Source organism: Podarcis liolepis (genome assembly GCF_965112155.1).
Source record: "Podarcis liolepis genome assembly, chromosome: 3".
Classification (NCBI taxonomy): Eukaryota; Metazoa; Chordata; class Lepidosauria; order Squamata; family Lacertidae; genus Podarcis; species Podarcis liolepis.
In genome coordinates, this window is record NC_139557.1 from 23,308,891 (window position 1) to 23,324,309 (window position 15,419).

General features: G+C 40.1%; 1 protein-coding gene across 2 annotated transcripts in view; it reads left to right on the top strand.

The window, feature by feature from the left end:
- Positions 1–15,419, top strand: part of KLHL29 (kelch like family member 29) — a 424,682-nt gene that overhangs the window by 132,030 nt on the left and 277,233 nt on the right. For both annotated transcript variants that reach the window (XM_083495560.1, XM_083495561.1), the window contains exon 3: positions 6,585–6,896. In XM_083495560.1, coding sequence (XP_083351686.1) covers positions 6,636–6,896 — 261 coding nt within the window. In that variant the 5' untranslated portion in view covers positions 6,585–6,635. The remainder of the gene's footprint in view (positions 1–6,584; positions 6,897–15,419) is intronic.

Genomic DNA, 15,419 nt, shown 5'->3' on the forward strand with positions numbered 1-15,419 from the left:
TAAATCTCCATGTCTCTCTTCCTCTCCCCAATTCTTCAGCCCCAGATGTTTTTTTGTTTTTTTTCGTAGTGAAGGTGCTCTCTGGATCATGGGGTCTGCATCTTTTCTGCATCTTTTCCAACTCTAAAATAGCCCTTTTTGAGATGCTGAGAACAGAAATATGTAATATTCCAAGTGGGACTGTACTTTATATTAGTATAGACCTGAAAATTTTAGATGGAATTTTTTATTTTCCCCAGAATATATATATATATAGAGAGAGAGGATAATCATACTACAAAAAGTGTGTTTTCAGTTTTGCAGAATTACTTCCAAAAATAACTTGAACAAATGACACTCTCTAAGACAAAATTTGTTCTCTTTTTCAGCTATAAAAGCTCCAAATACAGTTTAGTCCTACATACCAAGAGGCTGCTATCTTCTTTATGTTCCATTGATGACAATCTTTAAGGTTGTTACAAATCCAAGAACTTTTTCTCAATCTCACCTATGTTCTAGGCAAGGAGCACACAAGGACACAGCTCTACAGCTTTGGGATTTTAGCCATTGTAAATTATACACGACACAAGAACATTCATGCTTGGCTTATGGTGGGAAATGTAATATTAGCCTCTTTTTGTTTAGTAAGCCATTACATTGTTGTTTTTCTGCAATATGGTTTCCTTTGATTCCCCCATTGTTCTTTGTAGTATACCACAGCCACATCAAATCTCTGCATGTTTATTCACGAGCAAGTCCCATTGTGTTTTAATGGGGGCTTACTCCCTAGTAATTTATTTTACAATTGTAATATAAGAATCCAAACATCTCACTCACATGGGCGGCTCAGCTTACTGTTACATTTATTCAGTAAAACGTGTTCAGCTATTTCAGAATCCCATCATTGTACTAGTGACATCCATGCCATTTACCCAATCCACCAAGAGCTCCATAGAGACAAGCTCTATTTAGCATTAATAGATATTACCATTGTGCAGCAGCCAAGGATTAGTGCTTTTAGTCCATTCAAAATGTTCCAGTAAGAACCTTATGAAAAACAAATGTGATGTAATTAAGTTAGAACTATGTTACAGATCAATCTAGGAAAAATGAGTCTCTGGCTTAGAAAATAAGTTCCTAATACTAATGAGGAGTCTACATAAAAATTATTTTTTCAACGTCTGGAGTACAAAACACATGGAAAGGCCAACGATTGCAACATAACTAACTTTGTTGTGGTTTAGCACAAAGTTCTGATTTTAATAGCACATAAAATAATGCTTGCTAAAGATCATTATTTTGCTTGTTTACGTAAAATCCATACCTCAACACACAGACCAGGCTGGTTAACTTGTAACAATAAGCTAAGCAATGGTTTAGTGTGGACATACAATGGTAAAGATGTTCTGTGCTCCTCTCCCAGTCATCCTCTGCTGCTGTACTCTGAACTGAGCCATGGTTTGTCTTAGCAGGTCATCCAAACTTGGGTTCATGGTTTGTCTCACACCAGGCAAACCACAATCTGTAACCTAAGCTTTCCCCCCAGGTGTTTGCATGTAAGTAACAATAAAATTCACGCTTTGGGGTTATACTTGTCATGCAAATTCATAAAGCCATTGGAGCGATGTACACAGCAAAAACAGAACACTGAAACACAAGTTCTAAGAACAATAAAATCAGTTCAGGATCCCCAAAATAATAAGACCATACATACAAACTCTAAAAGCAAGGGGGGGGGAGGGAATTCATCAAATATAAAATTAATTAATGTGCTGCAACCACCCAAGAACAAAAATATTATCATGTGTTTGTAAATATAGCACATTTTGTGTAAATATAGCACATATCTTGGTCTTTAGTGTTGTCTATTTTAGTTTGTGCTGACATTCTCTGATAAAATTACATCTATTTACTTCTTGACATCTCTTTGAAGCGATACTGGCCTTAGTATGAAAATGTTTTTCATATTTATCAGACACAGTACTTGGCGTTAGATCTAATTACAGGCATTCGCCCCCACCTCCCCTTTTGTGGAAATCTCCCTTAGAATATGAAACAAAGGCAGGCAGTTTGGAATGCCTGGCTTGAAAACTTTGAATGCAATGCAAGTGTTTTATCTGCAAATTTACAGTCCATTTTTTTCACGAGTCTCTACTCTCAAACTTCTAACAAAGAAGCTGCTTCCATAAAACTATTTGTGGTCATACGTATTTGTATTGTGTCCACATTTGTAAATAGAAACAGAAATCTAAATGTATTTCATTAGAGAAAAATTTAATTAAAGGGCTGGCATTTGTTTTTGAAGTCACTTAATGAAGCTGAATCCCTATTAGTGTGAGAAATATGATTCTTCAGCTCTGTATTGGCCGAAAGCCTATTTTTCTGTGCATTTATACCTCCAAAGATAGAAACTTTGGAAGCCCAGTGAAAAAGTACTTCAAGGGACAGGCAAATGATGGAGAAGTAGTACTTCTACCAAAAGTAAGTTTGGGAGATTTAGTTTGAGGAAGATGAATGTGATAAAAGTTATTAACAAAATATTCAGGATTAAATATAATTTAATTTGCTAAAAAGATGTGCCATTTTCCTCGAAAGGATTGCTTCTTATGTTGCCGTATCTCTGAATATAACTATAGCACCTGCATTTTCTAGAGGGATAGAAGCTTGTTAGAATAAATACAAGGAAACGTTAACTTCCAACTGGAATTGGCCTGGGACAGATCTGCAATTCACACCTATAATAAAGATTTATGAATGTGTTCAGTGTTTCCTGGAAACAGGCGAGAATGTCCCCTTTGTGCATTGGTCATGGATCCTGCAGTCACTGTGCAAATCACTGTACCTTTTGTGGGGCATGGCAGAAAAGTATTCAAAGATATATGTGCTTTAGTGCTTTTCTTTAAAAAGAAAAAGCACTTGATGGTGGGACAGAGGTTGTTGGAAAAGGTAGCTTTGTATCTGGTTTCTTCTGAAAAGGTCACATATTTGCTACACAAATTATTTGCTCCGGTTTGCCAAACTGCAGCAAACAACCATGTTTTAAAAATGGCCAGGCATGGACTGAAAGTACAGGTTACATACGCTTCAGGTTACAGCCTCCACTAACCCAGAAATAGTGCTTCAGGTTAAGAACTTTGCTTCAGGATGAGAACAGAAATTGTGCTCCGGCGGCACAGCGGCAGCAGGAGGCCCCATTAGTTAAAGTGGTGCTTCAGGTTAAGAACAGTTTCAGGTTAAGTACGGACCTCCGGAACGAATTAAGTACTTAACCCAAGGTACCACTGTATGTTCCTTTTTTATCATCAGTTGTGTCATAGGTACAGCCAAACTTGACGTCTCGGCTGCTGGACGTTTCGGAAGTGAATGTTTCTGTTTTTGAACACACCTTGGAAGTCGAACAACTTCCAAGGCGCGTTTCTCAATTTCCCCCATTGAACTTGCTGGTGTCCCTTTGATCCTCGGTTTTCGAACGTTTCAGAAGTTGAATGGACTTCCAAAACAGATTACGTTTGAGAACCAAGGTTCCACTGTACTACGAAGTTAGATGCCTTGATCTTGAAGCAGAGTAAAATGTCCATTCTGAATTCTAGAGGCATTTTTGGGGGGTTCCTCACGCAGCTCCCTTAACAAAATTGTGAAGAATAGATTTCTTGGGCCCCGCTCCGAAAAGCTGGGTGTGTGCCTGTCCTATTTTTGCTCCGGGAGTAAGGGAAGAACACTCCTAGCTCTCTAAAAATGATACTTTTTGTGGAGGTACTTTATGCTTCTCTGGCACAAAGAACCAAGGCTGGGCTGTTCCATCACCTATGCCAACCTTTCCCAGCTTGGTGTGCCCTCTTAGATATTGGTGTACTCCAGTTCCCACTAATGCTAGTCAGCATGACCAGTAGTCGGGGATGGTGACAGCTGCAGCCTGTCAAAACTGGAATTTGCTTTCTTTTATTTCATTCGTTTAAAGCTTGTAGAACCGGTGAGGGGGAGAGTTTCCTGTTCTTTCTCCTTCTCTGCAGCCACCTGCACCTCTCAAGGCCTTTCCAGAGAGTTGGGGGGAAGTTCCTGAACTATGTGGAAGGGGGTGGAGGAGGGGATTGGGGGTGCGTGGGTGGGATTTCTGAAAATCAGGCACATCACCTCACACTGCTCTGATGTCTAAAACACACTCCTCATATGTCCACACACCCAGCATTCCTTTTTGTTTGATAATTGTCCTGATAATTGTGAGTATTGTACTTCTTAAAAAAGAGCATGCTTCAGAAATAATAATAGAAATGGTTTGAGTTTTGTTTGTTTTTTAGCTGAGCTTCGAGGTTCTGTCTAGTGGTTAAGAGTGGTGGACTCGTAATCTGGTGAACCAGGTTCGCGCCTCCGCTCCTCCACATGCAGCTGCTGGGTGACCTTGGGCTAGTCACACTTCTCCGAAGTCTCTCAGCCCCACTCACCTCACAGAGTGTTTGTTGTGGGGGAGGAAGGGAAAGGAGAATGTTAGCTGCTTTGAGACTCCTTCAGGTAGTGATAAAGCGGGATATCAAATCCAAACTCCTCTTCTTCTTCTACTTTAACCTATAGGTATAGTGTCAGAATCAAAATGAATTGCTTAAAAAACAACTATTACAGACTCACAGTAGACAGTTATAACAGACAATCTTTTAATACAGTTACGGTCAGAATGAACATGGCTTGCATCATTTTTCGCCCCAGGAATGGAGACTGAGCTTTAGGAACATGGTTGAAAGTAAAAGCATTACACTGGGTACATTTCAAGCAGGGAATTCTTCATCAAATTGTATCAGCTGAAGATGATGCAATATGAAAAAAGTGTGTCCTTAGGCATTTAGTTCATGGACATTACTCTTTTAGGTTAGGGGTGGCTAGCCTCTGGACCTCCAGATGTTCAGCTGCTATCATTCCTGACAGCTGGCATGGACTGATGCGGGTAGGAGTTCAACAACATCTGGTGTGCCAAAGGTTCTCCATCCCTGTTGTAGGTGAAGAAATTATTTACTATTATGGGAAATAAAATTTGTGGAAAATATAAGTATGCTTAGAACCCATGTATATGCCAAAAGTATTCTTTTAGTGAGTAGTCCATTTTGGGCAGGTAACTTAAAAGTTTAATGTCTGAATGTATGTTGTTTTGATGATTATATAAATAAATTACTAAAACTACGTTTTTAATTTTTATTCATAAAAATATACAAAAACCCCTTTATTTTCCCTATATTGGTGACACAGTTCCATGGATAATGAAATATATTTCCTTAATTCTGAAAAGTAATGATAAAAAAATCAACATTCTTTCATTTTACCATTTGCTTGAAACTAAATTATAAGCAGGGCCACAAAAAGATTTCTGTTTACCACTCTTTGGTGGGGAAAGTGTTGTTCTCATATTTAAATATAGAACATTCATGTGCTATTAGTAATCCATTCATTAGATCATAAAGTGAGCTTCATCTTTCCCAAACTACTTTTGTTTTTCTTGTGTTTGGGAGTGAAACAAATGAATTGCTGTTGTGAATCACATTCTGTGCATCACTCCTACACAATACTACTTTCCCCCAACATCATACAAACATGTTTTCTATGTTGCAAGATCCAGACAGAGTATTTTTAGGAAGCTGTTAGAAATATAATCCTGCTGTCAAGAGCTAATCCCTCATTGAGAGTTCAAGTGGCAGATTACTTGAAGCGTGGTGTTTCATTGTCCGTAAACTGTCATCTGATAACTCACTAGGTAGTTTGGGGAACCTCCTTGTAGGGTCAGAGAGACCATTCTCCCCACTACAGATTCATTCTGTTTTTTCCTCCCTTTGTTTTGGATTTTCCTTATTAGGACTTCCTGAAATGCAGTTTGAAGCCAGGCACACAACATAATTCTTCGGTTCCTTTGTCACGCCCAACATGTTAAGGCAAAGAAATGAGCGTGATGACTTAGCACAACTTGTTTCTTTCTCAAGACTTAACGTATTTTTCGCTCCATAAGACGCACCCCCCTCCCTAAAAAGTAAGGGGAAATGTGTGTGCGTCTTATGGAGCGAATGGCACTGTGCAGCTCTCCCTCTCTGTGCAGCACCTCTTCAGCGAAGCGGGAGGAGAAACGGAAGGGGCTCCGTTTCTCCTCCCGCTTCTCGAGAGAGGTGCTGCGTAGAGATGGAGAGCTGCGCAGAGAGGGCCACCTTAACCTCACTGGGTTGTTGTGAGGTTGTTGTGTGATAGCCCTTGTTTAGCCCCCTGAGCAACTTGACAAACAGACAGGAGAACATTATTCTTGTTTTCCCTCTTCAATTAGTCTTGGATTCCATCATTGCCCAAACCATGTGCCTCTCTCTCTATCTCTCCAAACAGCCGGATGATACCATTTTTTTTCCTGGGGCTTTCTGTGAGAGAATGAAATCCAAGCACTAATGCCTGTTAAAATGCTTCTATTCACTTGCAAAATCAAGCTTTTGAAAAGAGGCTCTACAGAAATAAAAGATTCAGAATATTTTTTTTCTTGTTTTCCTCCTCTAAAAACTAGGTGCATCTTATGGTCGGGTGCGTCTTATAGAGTGAAAAATACGGTAGTTTAATAAAACCATTTTGTTTCCTGTCTTGGTTCTCGATAGGCAACCTCTGAAAATCCCTTTGAGAAGAGGCGGAAGCCTCCTTTGGCCGAGATGTCACGGCACCACAGCCGGTTTGAAAGAGATTATCGCACAGGATGGGACCGCCGGGAGTGGAGCACCAATGGGAACCACGTGAACAGCAGTAACTGCAACAGCACAGTGAACAGCAATAGCAACAATAGACCAGGGCTTCTGCCTGTGCCAATTGTACCCTCGCGGCTGCATGCCCCAGCCACAGTTGCTTGCACCACGGTGAACAGTGATGTGATAACCACGCTTGTGGCCAACTCTTCTGCAGCTGCAACAACCAAAGTAAGAAGGAGATCTTTGTACTCTCTATTGTATTAGCTAAGGAAAACCTCTTGAGAAGATACCACCTTTTCCTTTCAGATCATGTTAGCTTCTGATAAGGTATTTGACAGTGTGCACTGGGATTTTGTTTTTTTGCTTGTCAGTGCCATTGATGCCTTCAAGCTTCCTTATATAGTTTCTCTGAGTAGTAAGCCCTACTGTGCATTGGTAAACTTATATTGTCTAAACATTGCAAAGGTTGGTAGTTAAAAAGGGAAACTGTCTTGAGCATAAGCATAAAATGTACATCACTACCCTCCCCTTCCTATATATATGGCTGTCTTCTCTTGTTCTCTTCTTTAGTTGCCTGCTCATACCCTTTATGTTGCAGGATAACTTAAGCAATGAGAATGATTACCTTCTTGGCCTGAATAGGATACAGTAAAGTGTAAATACTAGCTGTTTTACTACTTTGTGATTCCTACTTAAAGCCTATTGTAAAAGCCCAGGTACCACTTGTGAGCACAAGTCATCGACATTTCTCCCCAACAGATACACAGATTCTTATCTTAATATCAATAACCCTTTACAACTTCCTGTTGCTATCAGAGATCCTGTTATCTCCCAGCTTCTTAAGCTGGGGGGTCAACATTTTATTCTGCACCAAGTTTATTGCCATGTCTCTTGACTTTGTCCTCTTTCATAGCTCATTTTCTTCCCAAAACCCCCAGCCACGTTCTAATTGTGGCTCATGTAAACAGTTTCCACCATTTTCATGTTCAACTATAGGAGGAAAAGGCCACCCTGGCACTCAGTTTGAAATGTCAGTGCCATTAAGCAACAGCTTTCTGCAATTGTTGTCATATTTTACCAATACATACACTTGAGGCAATTGAAATGCGGCTTGCAAAGAAAGTGCAAAGTTCCATGAGGAATATGCAACCTGTCTGTTAGGGAGATTCCATTTTTAGTTCGTTACTTTTAGGCAATTGGGACAGTTTCCCCCATAGTTCATAAATGTGCTTTCCAGGGTGCTCATTGTCACATGTTTTCTGCTTTTGCGGTTGTTGATTGCCATGCAAAAGTAGTCCCAATCTTTTGAACTATCTCTGCAAACTTTAGTATTTTTGGTTGTCTTCAATACTCCATGTGAGTTCTGTGCCTGTGCAGGTATCTGGATAAACCCACTAGAGGGGTTTGTCCTCTCTGCATATTCTCTAGGAGAGTGGACAAACAGCTTGTCTCTTCTGTCTGCTGTGAACCTTCACTGAGGACCTTCTCTGAGCTTTTTTCTTTCTTTCTCTAATGATAGTTCCAGAGCTTTTCTTTATAGATTTGTGTAACATGGTGTCACCACTTTTGTTGTGTTGTGGGAATAGCTTGGTGTGGGGATACCCTCCTTGAACTCCTGTGATGCATGTGTAATATTTTAAGTGTATTGGCTGGAGAAGAATGAATGGATGCCTGTGGTGGATATGGTCAGTGTCACGCTTTAGCAGGGAAAGAACAACATATAGTATTCCCCTCCATGCCAAAGATTTATAAATCAAGCTAGAAGAAATAGTTTCATCTCCATGTTTTTTATGCGGTAGGGTGAGGAGTACATTGCAGAGACTAGCAGGCACCACCTTCTAAATATATTTTATTTAGCAAAGTTTATATGCCACTTACTTTGACAGATTTCTAAGTGGTTTAAAAAGAACAATCAAAGTAAATATGAAAAATAAGTCAACATTATGTATTCAACAATTATAAGAAACAATAAGAGAATAAAATATAAACGAGAAAGCCGATTTCTTAATTTTCCTATTTGTTCTGCTACTAAGTTTTCCTGGCTTCCTCGGTTAAAAAGTTTTAAAGCCAAGAGTTGTTGATTTTAATTAGTACACAGTGGCTTATTTGTTCCTTTCTAGCTTATAAAAATGGATAAGAAAGTTATTAAAAAAAACATATTGAAGAATAAAACGAAAACCAGCAGGTTTTTAGAAGGTTTTTAGCAGTGGAATGGGAATCCATATGTGCCCCTGTTTTTTTCACTTTGTGATCAACAGAATGTTTTCCTAACATTTTTTAAAATAAATCTAAGTGCCAAATGAAACAGATCCAGAAAGGGAGACAATAAAGTTATTTAAAGAAAGCCAGAGTCAAGCTTAAAGGTTTTTATTGAGTTTCCATACCACATTGGTTCTACCACCCACGGTAAAGAAATAAGCTAATACTGTAGAGAAAACATTTTGGCTGAGGTTTATAATACGGACATCTTTTCTTAAAAATGACCAAAGCGTTTTGACATTATTTCCATTTGTTAACAGCCAAACTGAAGTACTCTTTCACTAAGCTGGGACATTATGTAGTTGCTGTTTGGATGTGTTTAGTCTGGAGAAGATTAGAAGTCAAGTTGCAAAGCCAACACAGTGGTTTCATTTGTCTTGACCTCTGCTCCTGGATATTGTACATAGAGTCCATCTGCTGGCTGTTGTTGATCTGTTTTTGCACCAGATGTTTCAGTCCTTTTTGAGGCTGAACTGTGATAATAAACACTGCCCTTGTTTTCAAAAAGAAGCTAGTGATATAAACTGTGATTCTTCAGACAAAAAAAAAAAAAAGCCCTTTCCATAATAAGCAATATATGGTAATCTTGGAAGAGCTTTTCACATACAAAAAATTGTCACCACACTATTGTCATTAGCATGCTCACTTGGGAATTAAAATGAAAATATTATGAGAGAAGCAGATTATCACTTGTTCGTGTTTCAACATAAAGCTTGTGTGGCTTCCTGCTGTGTTTACTGACCAAATCTCAGATTGAAAATTGCTTATGTTAAAGGAGGAGCATCTAAGTAGCTCGCCACAGGCCAACTGACAGGTGGGTTGAGACCACCCACTTGTAAGTGACTTGATGTCATGCTTCAAAATGTACACGCATGCATTGGAAGTCTGGATTCCCCATAGGGAGATTGGGGATAGCCGGTTTATTTTTATTTTTTGGTAGCCATTCTTCGTTTCCAAGTTTTTCATCTTTTTACAGATTACAGATTTTTCTCAGCTCTTACACTGCTTAGTCATCCTAACAATTGATAGGATGAATCTGTCTCTCAGGATGAGATTTATTGTTGTTGTTTCTCGTTATAGGGGCATTGCCTAGTTCTGCGTTGAATGTCACCTTACCTATGAAAAACAAATTCACTAAGTATTTTATAAGAACATAAAAATAGCCTTCTGGGTCAGGCAATGGCCCATCTAGGCCAACCAGAGGCCTGTGAGAAACCAAGAAGCAGAAAATGAGCACAAGAGCACTCTGCTCTCCTGTGGTTTCCAGCAGCTGGTATTTGGAATATTTTCTCTACAGTGGGCCACTAATGTGTCCTGGAAACTTGGTATTGGAAGGCAATGTGATTATGGTTTTCATCTCTTCCTAGGGTTGCTTCTTTTCACATGTTTACAGCTGTACAGATTGTTCAAACAACATATTTAATTGCTCTATCAAGCAATTGACCTTTCAAATTGAAAACCAGTTACTTTTGGTTGACATGTCTTTAAATCCCTAATAGCCAGTGTGTTGCCCTCCAGGTGTTGTTAGATTACAACTCCTATCATCCTGGACTATTGACTTTGCTGTCTAATGCTGATGGGAATTGGAGTCAAAAACATCTGGAGGGCACCACATTGACTATCTCTGTCTTAAGCAGCCTATGAATTATTTGTGCCTTATGTTACGGGGGTTTGGATTGGATTTCAGCTGTATATTTTATAGCGGATAATGCTTTAATTTTTGCCTGTACTTGAAAAGGCTGGGTTTTTTTAAGCCAAATGAAAACATCTAGAGGTTTGTGCTTGTGCTTGATAAATTAAACTTCCTCTGCACCTCAGGGTTTCTTTGTTTGTTTGTTTTGATTATTAACTCAAAGAACTGATGTTCCAATTAATTTATATATGCTTGTTTTGTTGACTTGCAATGTGTTTATCATCGTTTGAAAGAACCAAAAGGCCTGTCCATACTCCAGTCCTAGCCCTATTTGAAGATGAAAGCCCTTGGTTTCAAGCACCAATTTACATCAGGAAGCACTTAGAAGATCACAAGTGTGACATGTTTAGGTATACAAAGACACTGTTTCCAGTCTTTGGCACTTGGATCAAAAATGCTTTGACTTCAGAAAGGGGAGAGAGCTGTAGTATCCGGCAAGTCAGTCAAAGTATGTGTTAGCCAAGAGCTATTTACTTTGAATCTTTTACATCTTTTTCACTTTTTCTCCCTGCATGTATCTTCAGGTTTTCTTTTTAAGTATTCTTTAATCTATCTGTTGATTCAAATGAAATTGTCTGCATATAAAAGACACGGCTGTCATCTACATTTGTCTGCTTTCAGAGAAACCAGACGTCTTTCTCCGTCACCCTTCTTCCGCAAGGGAAAAGCGAATTCCATTTTTAAAAGCCTCGTCCCTAAGTTCCGTTTTGCAAAGCAAGACGTTAACAAATTCTAACATCGCTTTATAACTGAACTTCCAGAATATCAGTTTAATATATATTTTAACAGCACTCTTTATCAAACCAAGTTTCATGGATTTAGCTTCCCCACAGGGAATTGCAGCTGGGTTGCCCTGTCTAGCTAACCCCGCTCAAATAGTTCAACCCCAATTGCCCACACTGACAGTTGGTCCTTCTCCCATTGGGAGTCAAATCCCTATCTGCCACAGGTCCCTGTCTAACCCACAGATAATCCCTATCTGAGCCCACTGAGACAGTCAGAGAGCTCATCTGCCTACCTAGTCAGAAAGCCCCTAAATGCCCCTTATACTGTCATCATATAACTTAAATTCCATACTCTCTCTCTCTTAATTGGCTGTTGTTCTCACCAGCTCTCATTGGTTGCTGGGTCATCAGGAGGCAAACTCAGGGCTTGCTTGTCACAGTGACCTTTAGCATTCAGTGTGGCTGTATCTTATATTGACAGTTAATATAGTACAGTTCAAAAAAAGCTGTTGACTGAAATAATGTGAGGTATAGAATTGTAGAGTTGGATGGGACCCTAAGGGCCATGTAGTCCAACCCCCTGTAATGTGAGATCCTCTTTTCTGTTGCTTTTGAGTTCTGATAGGTAAATGAAGTTGAAGTCCTATAAACATTTACCTGGAAGCAAATCCCATGAACTCAGTGGGAGTTGCTTCTAAGTAGACAAACATAGGATTATACATAGGATTCCAGAAAGGGTTATTTACTTGTTCAGACCCAGAAACCTCCCCCCTAAATAAATACACACTTGACTCAGATTTTTGGTTTGGTTTTTGGCAGAATTTAGGCCACAACTTTATTGATTACAGAAAGTGGCTGGTTGCATAGGCTCTGGTTCGACTAGCTCCCTGCCATGCAGGTAGCGCTGACCCAGGGCACCAGCATAGGTCAGCCAAGGGTGAACACCTGGATAAGCGGAAAGCCAGGCACAGGCTATCTCCGCCACCTAAATGCCCCCCTGGACTCAAGCGCGGGCACAACCCCCTCACAGGGGTTGACCAAACCATCGAGTCCCTGGATTCCTTTAACGGAATACCCTTCACATAGGGATGGCGAGAGCATTCTCCCATCCCTATCACCTGAACCAGAGCCTATCATCTGCAACCTTACAAGTTGTGACAATTTGCTACGCGGCAGGTGAAACCCAAATGGCAACAAACAATCAGCCAAGTGGGGGAAATTCCTGCTGTGCCCCTGTCCCAATGACAGACGACCCACGACGGCATAGCAAGGTCAAGCACAACAAGCCCTAAAAGTAGGGAGAGGTGGGCGGGTGTTCCGAATGTATGTGCCGAAAGAGGAAGCTCTGGGTCACGCGCATGGGCATAAATACAGTAGGTCCCTCAAACTATTTGGACTGCGTCCCATTGGCCAAATTGCACTCAGCTCCGAGGGACCTACCAATTGGGTGTTGTGGCTGACCAGATGTACCCACCCACAACACAGGGTATCAGTTGTCCAGGTCTCACTGCAATATGTGCCCTCTTTAAGGGGAGGACCCGATTTACTTTCAGATGGCAGGAATCTAGGCCCTTTCATAAATAAAGCGTGTAACATCCCACTTATGACTGTACACCAGACTTATTGCAGTCCCAAATCAGGCTCTGTGTGGACAATAGTATAATACGTAGTAGGAGAGACTGATTTAAATCAGTGAGTGAGATTCAGTTTCCCTTTGTGGAATTAATATATCTCCTGAACAAGCATGGATACAACCTGGCTGCTATGATTTATTGGTTCGTCTGCAGCTAGGGAGAACCTTTATATAGTCTGGCAAGAAAATCCAAGAGGTCATGTAACCTACATCAGCCTTCGCTAAACTGGTGACCATCAGATGCTGCTGCTGGCTATGGCTGATGGGAGTTGAAGTCTAAAACAAAAGGAAGGAATCAGGTTGCGGAAGGCTAGTCGACATGCACTTTGCTTGTCTCTGCACATGGTGGAATTCCTGCCCACTCCCCCCATTTAAACACTTTTCTTCCTTGATTCAGATCAATGCCGATTGCCCATTCCTGGACCAGAGTTTAACTGAAGGATGCCTTTAAATAACAAAGTTTTAAAGTAAAGGCTAAATTAACGATTTTAAACTATTATAATCTGGCAATCACTCTTATGTAGGCCACTTGCTGTGAATCATTTACTGCTATAACACCCTTCAAAAATAGGGTGAGTTTAAAAAAAAAAAGCAGAGAGAGAGAGAGAGCGAGCGAGCGCAATCCACAGTAAATGGAATTGGGACTGAAATATGAATCATGAATCACTACTTTTTACTTCCCCAACCCACCCCCACTCCCTTCCTATATACCTATCTTTTTACCCATTTGTCTGTCAGTGCTAATCTTGATACTATCTTGAGAGTACGTAGGCATGAATCGAACCACTGAAGTTTTGCATTACAGCATGTTGGCACACACTGAAATTGAACTGAACATGTAAGTCAGGGAGGTAGAGAAGGTAGCTTAGGATCTATTGGTAGACAATCCTCTAGGAGTTTGCAGTAGATCACAGAGAGTTTCTGTCTTTAACAACAGCAAGTTTTCAAAAACAACAACAAAAAAACAACAACGCAACACTCTATCACAGCAGTTCTTGTGCAAACTACCAACTTTGGTGTTCCGTGTCTGTAAAACATTGTTGTTGCATTTTAACAGATCCTTGTGCAAATTTTAGCATTCCCTTTTAAACCCTGCCCTCTAGCAACTCAGATGGGGATTTGTTTATCCACATCAAGAGTCCAATAAATAATTGTCGCGAGTGGATCTTGTGGTTTTAGGGTGTTGGGGTGTTTTAATTTAAAATAATCCCACAGTGTAAAGGGTATTCTTATTTCAGTTTATGCTGCTTTATACTGTTGACTGGAGAACAGATTGGTTGAGCATCGTGATTACTGTTGCAACAGAAAGAAGTCATGAGGGCAATTTTCTCCTTAAATGTAACCTAATAAGCCAGGGCATAAACCACTTGGGAATAGCCTTCCTGTTGCAGCATCTCATCAGTGACCTTCATGGAACTTCACATCCTACATAGTTTCATGTTTTGCAACTATTCATGTTTTGCAACTAAGAGTTAAAACAGTGTGTGGGTCACTATAGATTTTGGATCCAGGAAATGGAATCGTGGCACTGGAAATGAAGGAGCAAGTTGGCTATCAAATGAATGGTGACACATCCCTAACATGAAAGAGCGTGTTATCTGCTAAGTGTTGAAGCGGAACTGTCTCTCACTACCCACACAATTGATTTTTCACTTAGCGGATTGTCTATTCACTGTCTCTTCTGCTATAGCTTTGAATTAAAAAAAAGAAAAAGAAAGAGCAAGTCCCTTCCCTGCCATTGCTAGGCCCCGTAAATATATATAGATATATATATTTCTTCAAAAGTACAATTTTCCCTACTCTACCATTTATATGCACTTCTGGTGGAAACTAATCTAACTCGCATTTTTTGGACAGGGTTTGCTGTTGTTGTTGTTGTTGTTGTATTTTTGCACTCAAGTGCCTCAAAGCACCCAGTAAATGTGCATTTGCTAAACTGCCATAATTTCTGTGAGTAGGTAGATTCAAAGTGCATTGCTTGGGCCCTTTGTAGTGTTGAAAGAAAGCATGTACATGCACACATGCTGATTTATCCTTAAGAGTTCTGTGCTCGTCTGTTCCACTTTATGAACATGACAAACTATAGCTACCAACAAACACTTGCATGTTGTTGCCCATGCAGACAACTCTAGAACTATTTTCTTCTCTAAGGACAGCTTTACAAGTTACTCATTTAATATGGGTGCTAATGATAGCAGAGATGTTGAGTGAATAATGGTTCTGTCTGGGTTGCTACAGTAAGAAACCCTTATGCACATTTGCCTCCTAATTACATACCCAAACAAGATATTCACAGCTAAGCAATTTTTGACAGTCTTCATTGGGGTCAACTCTCTTGCCCTTGGTGTAGTTTGGTTGACAATCTGGCCAAGAGATTAGAAGTACTTTGCCACAAAATGGTATAGATTGCCTGCTTGCATACATCCAGTATCTGAGTCTAC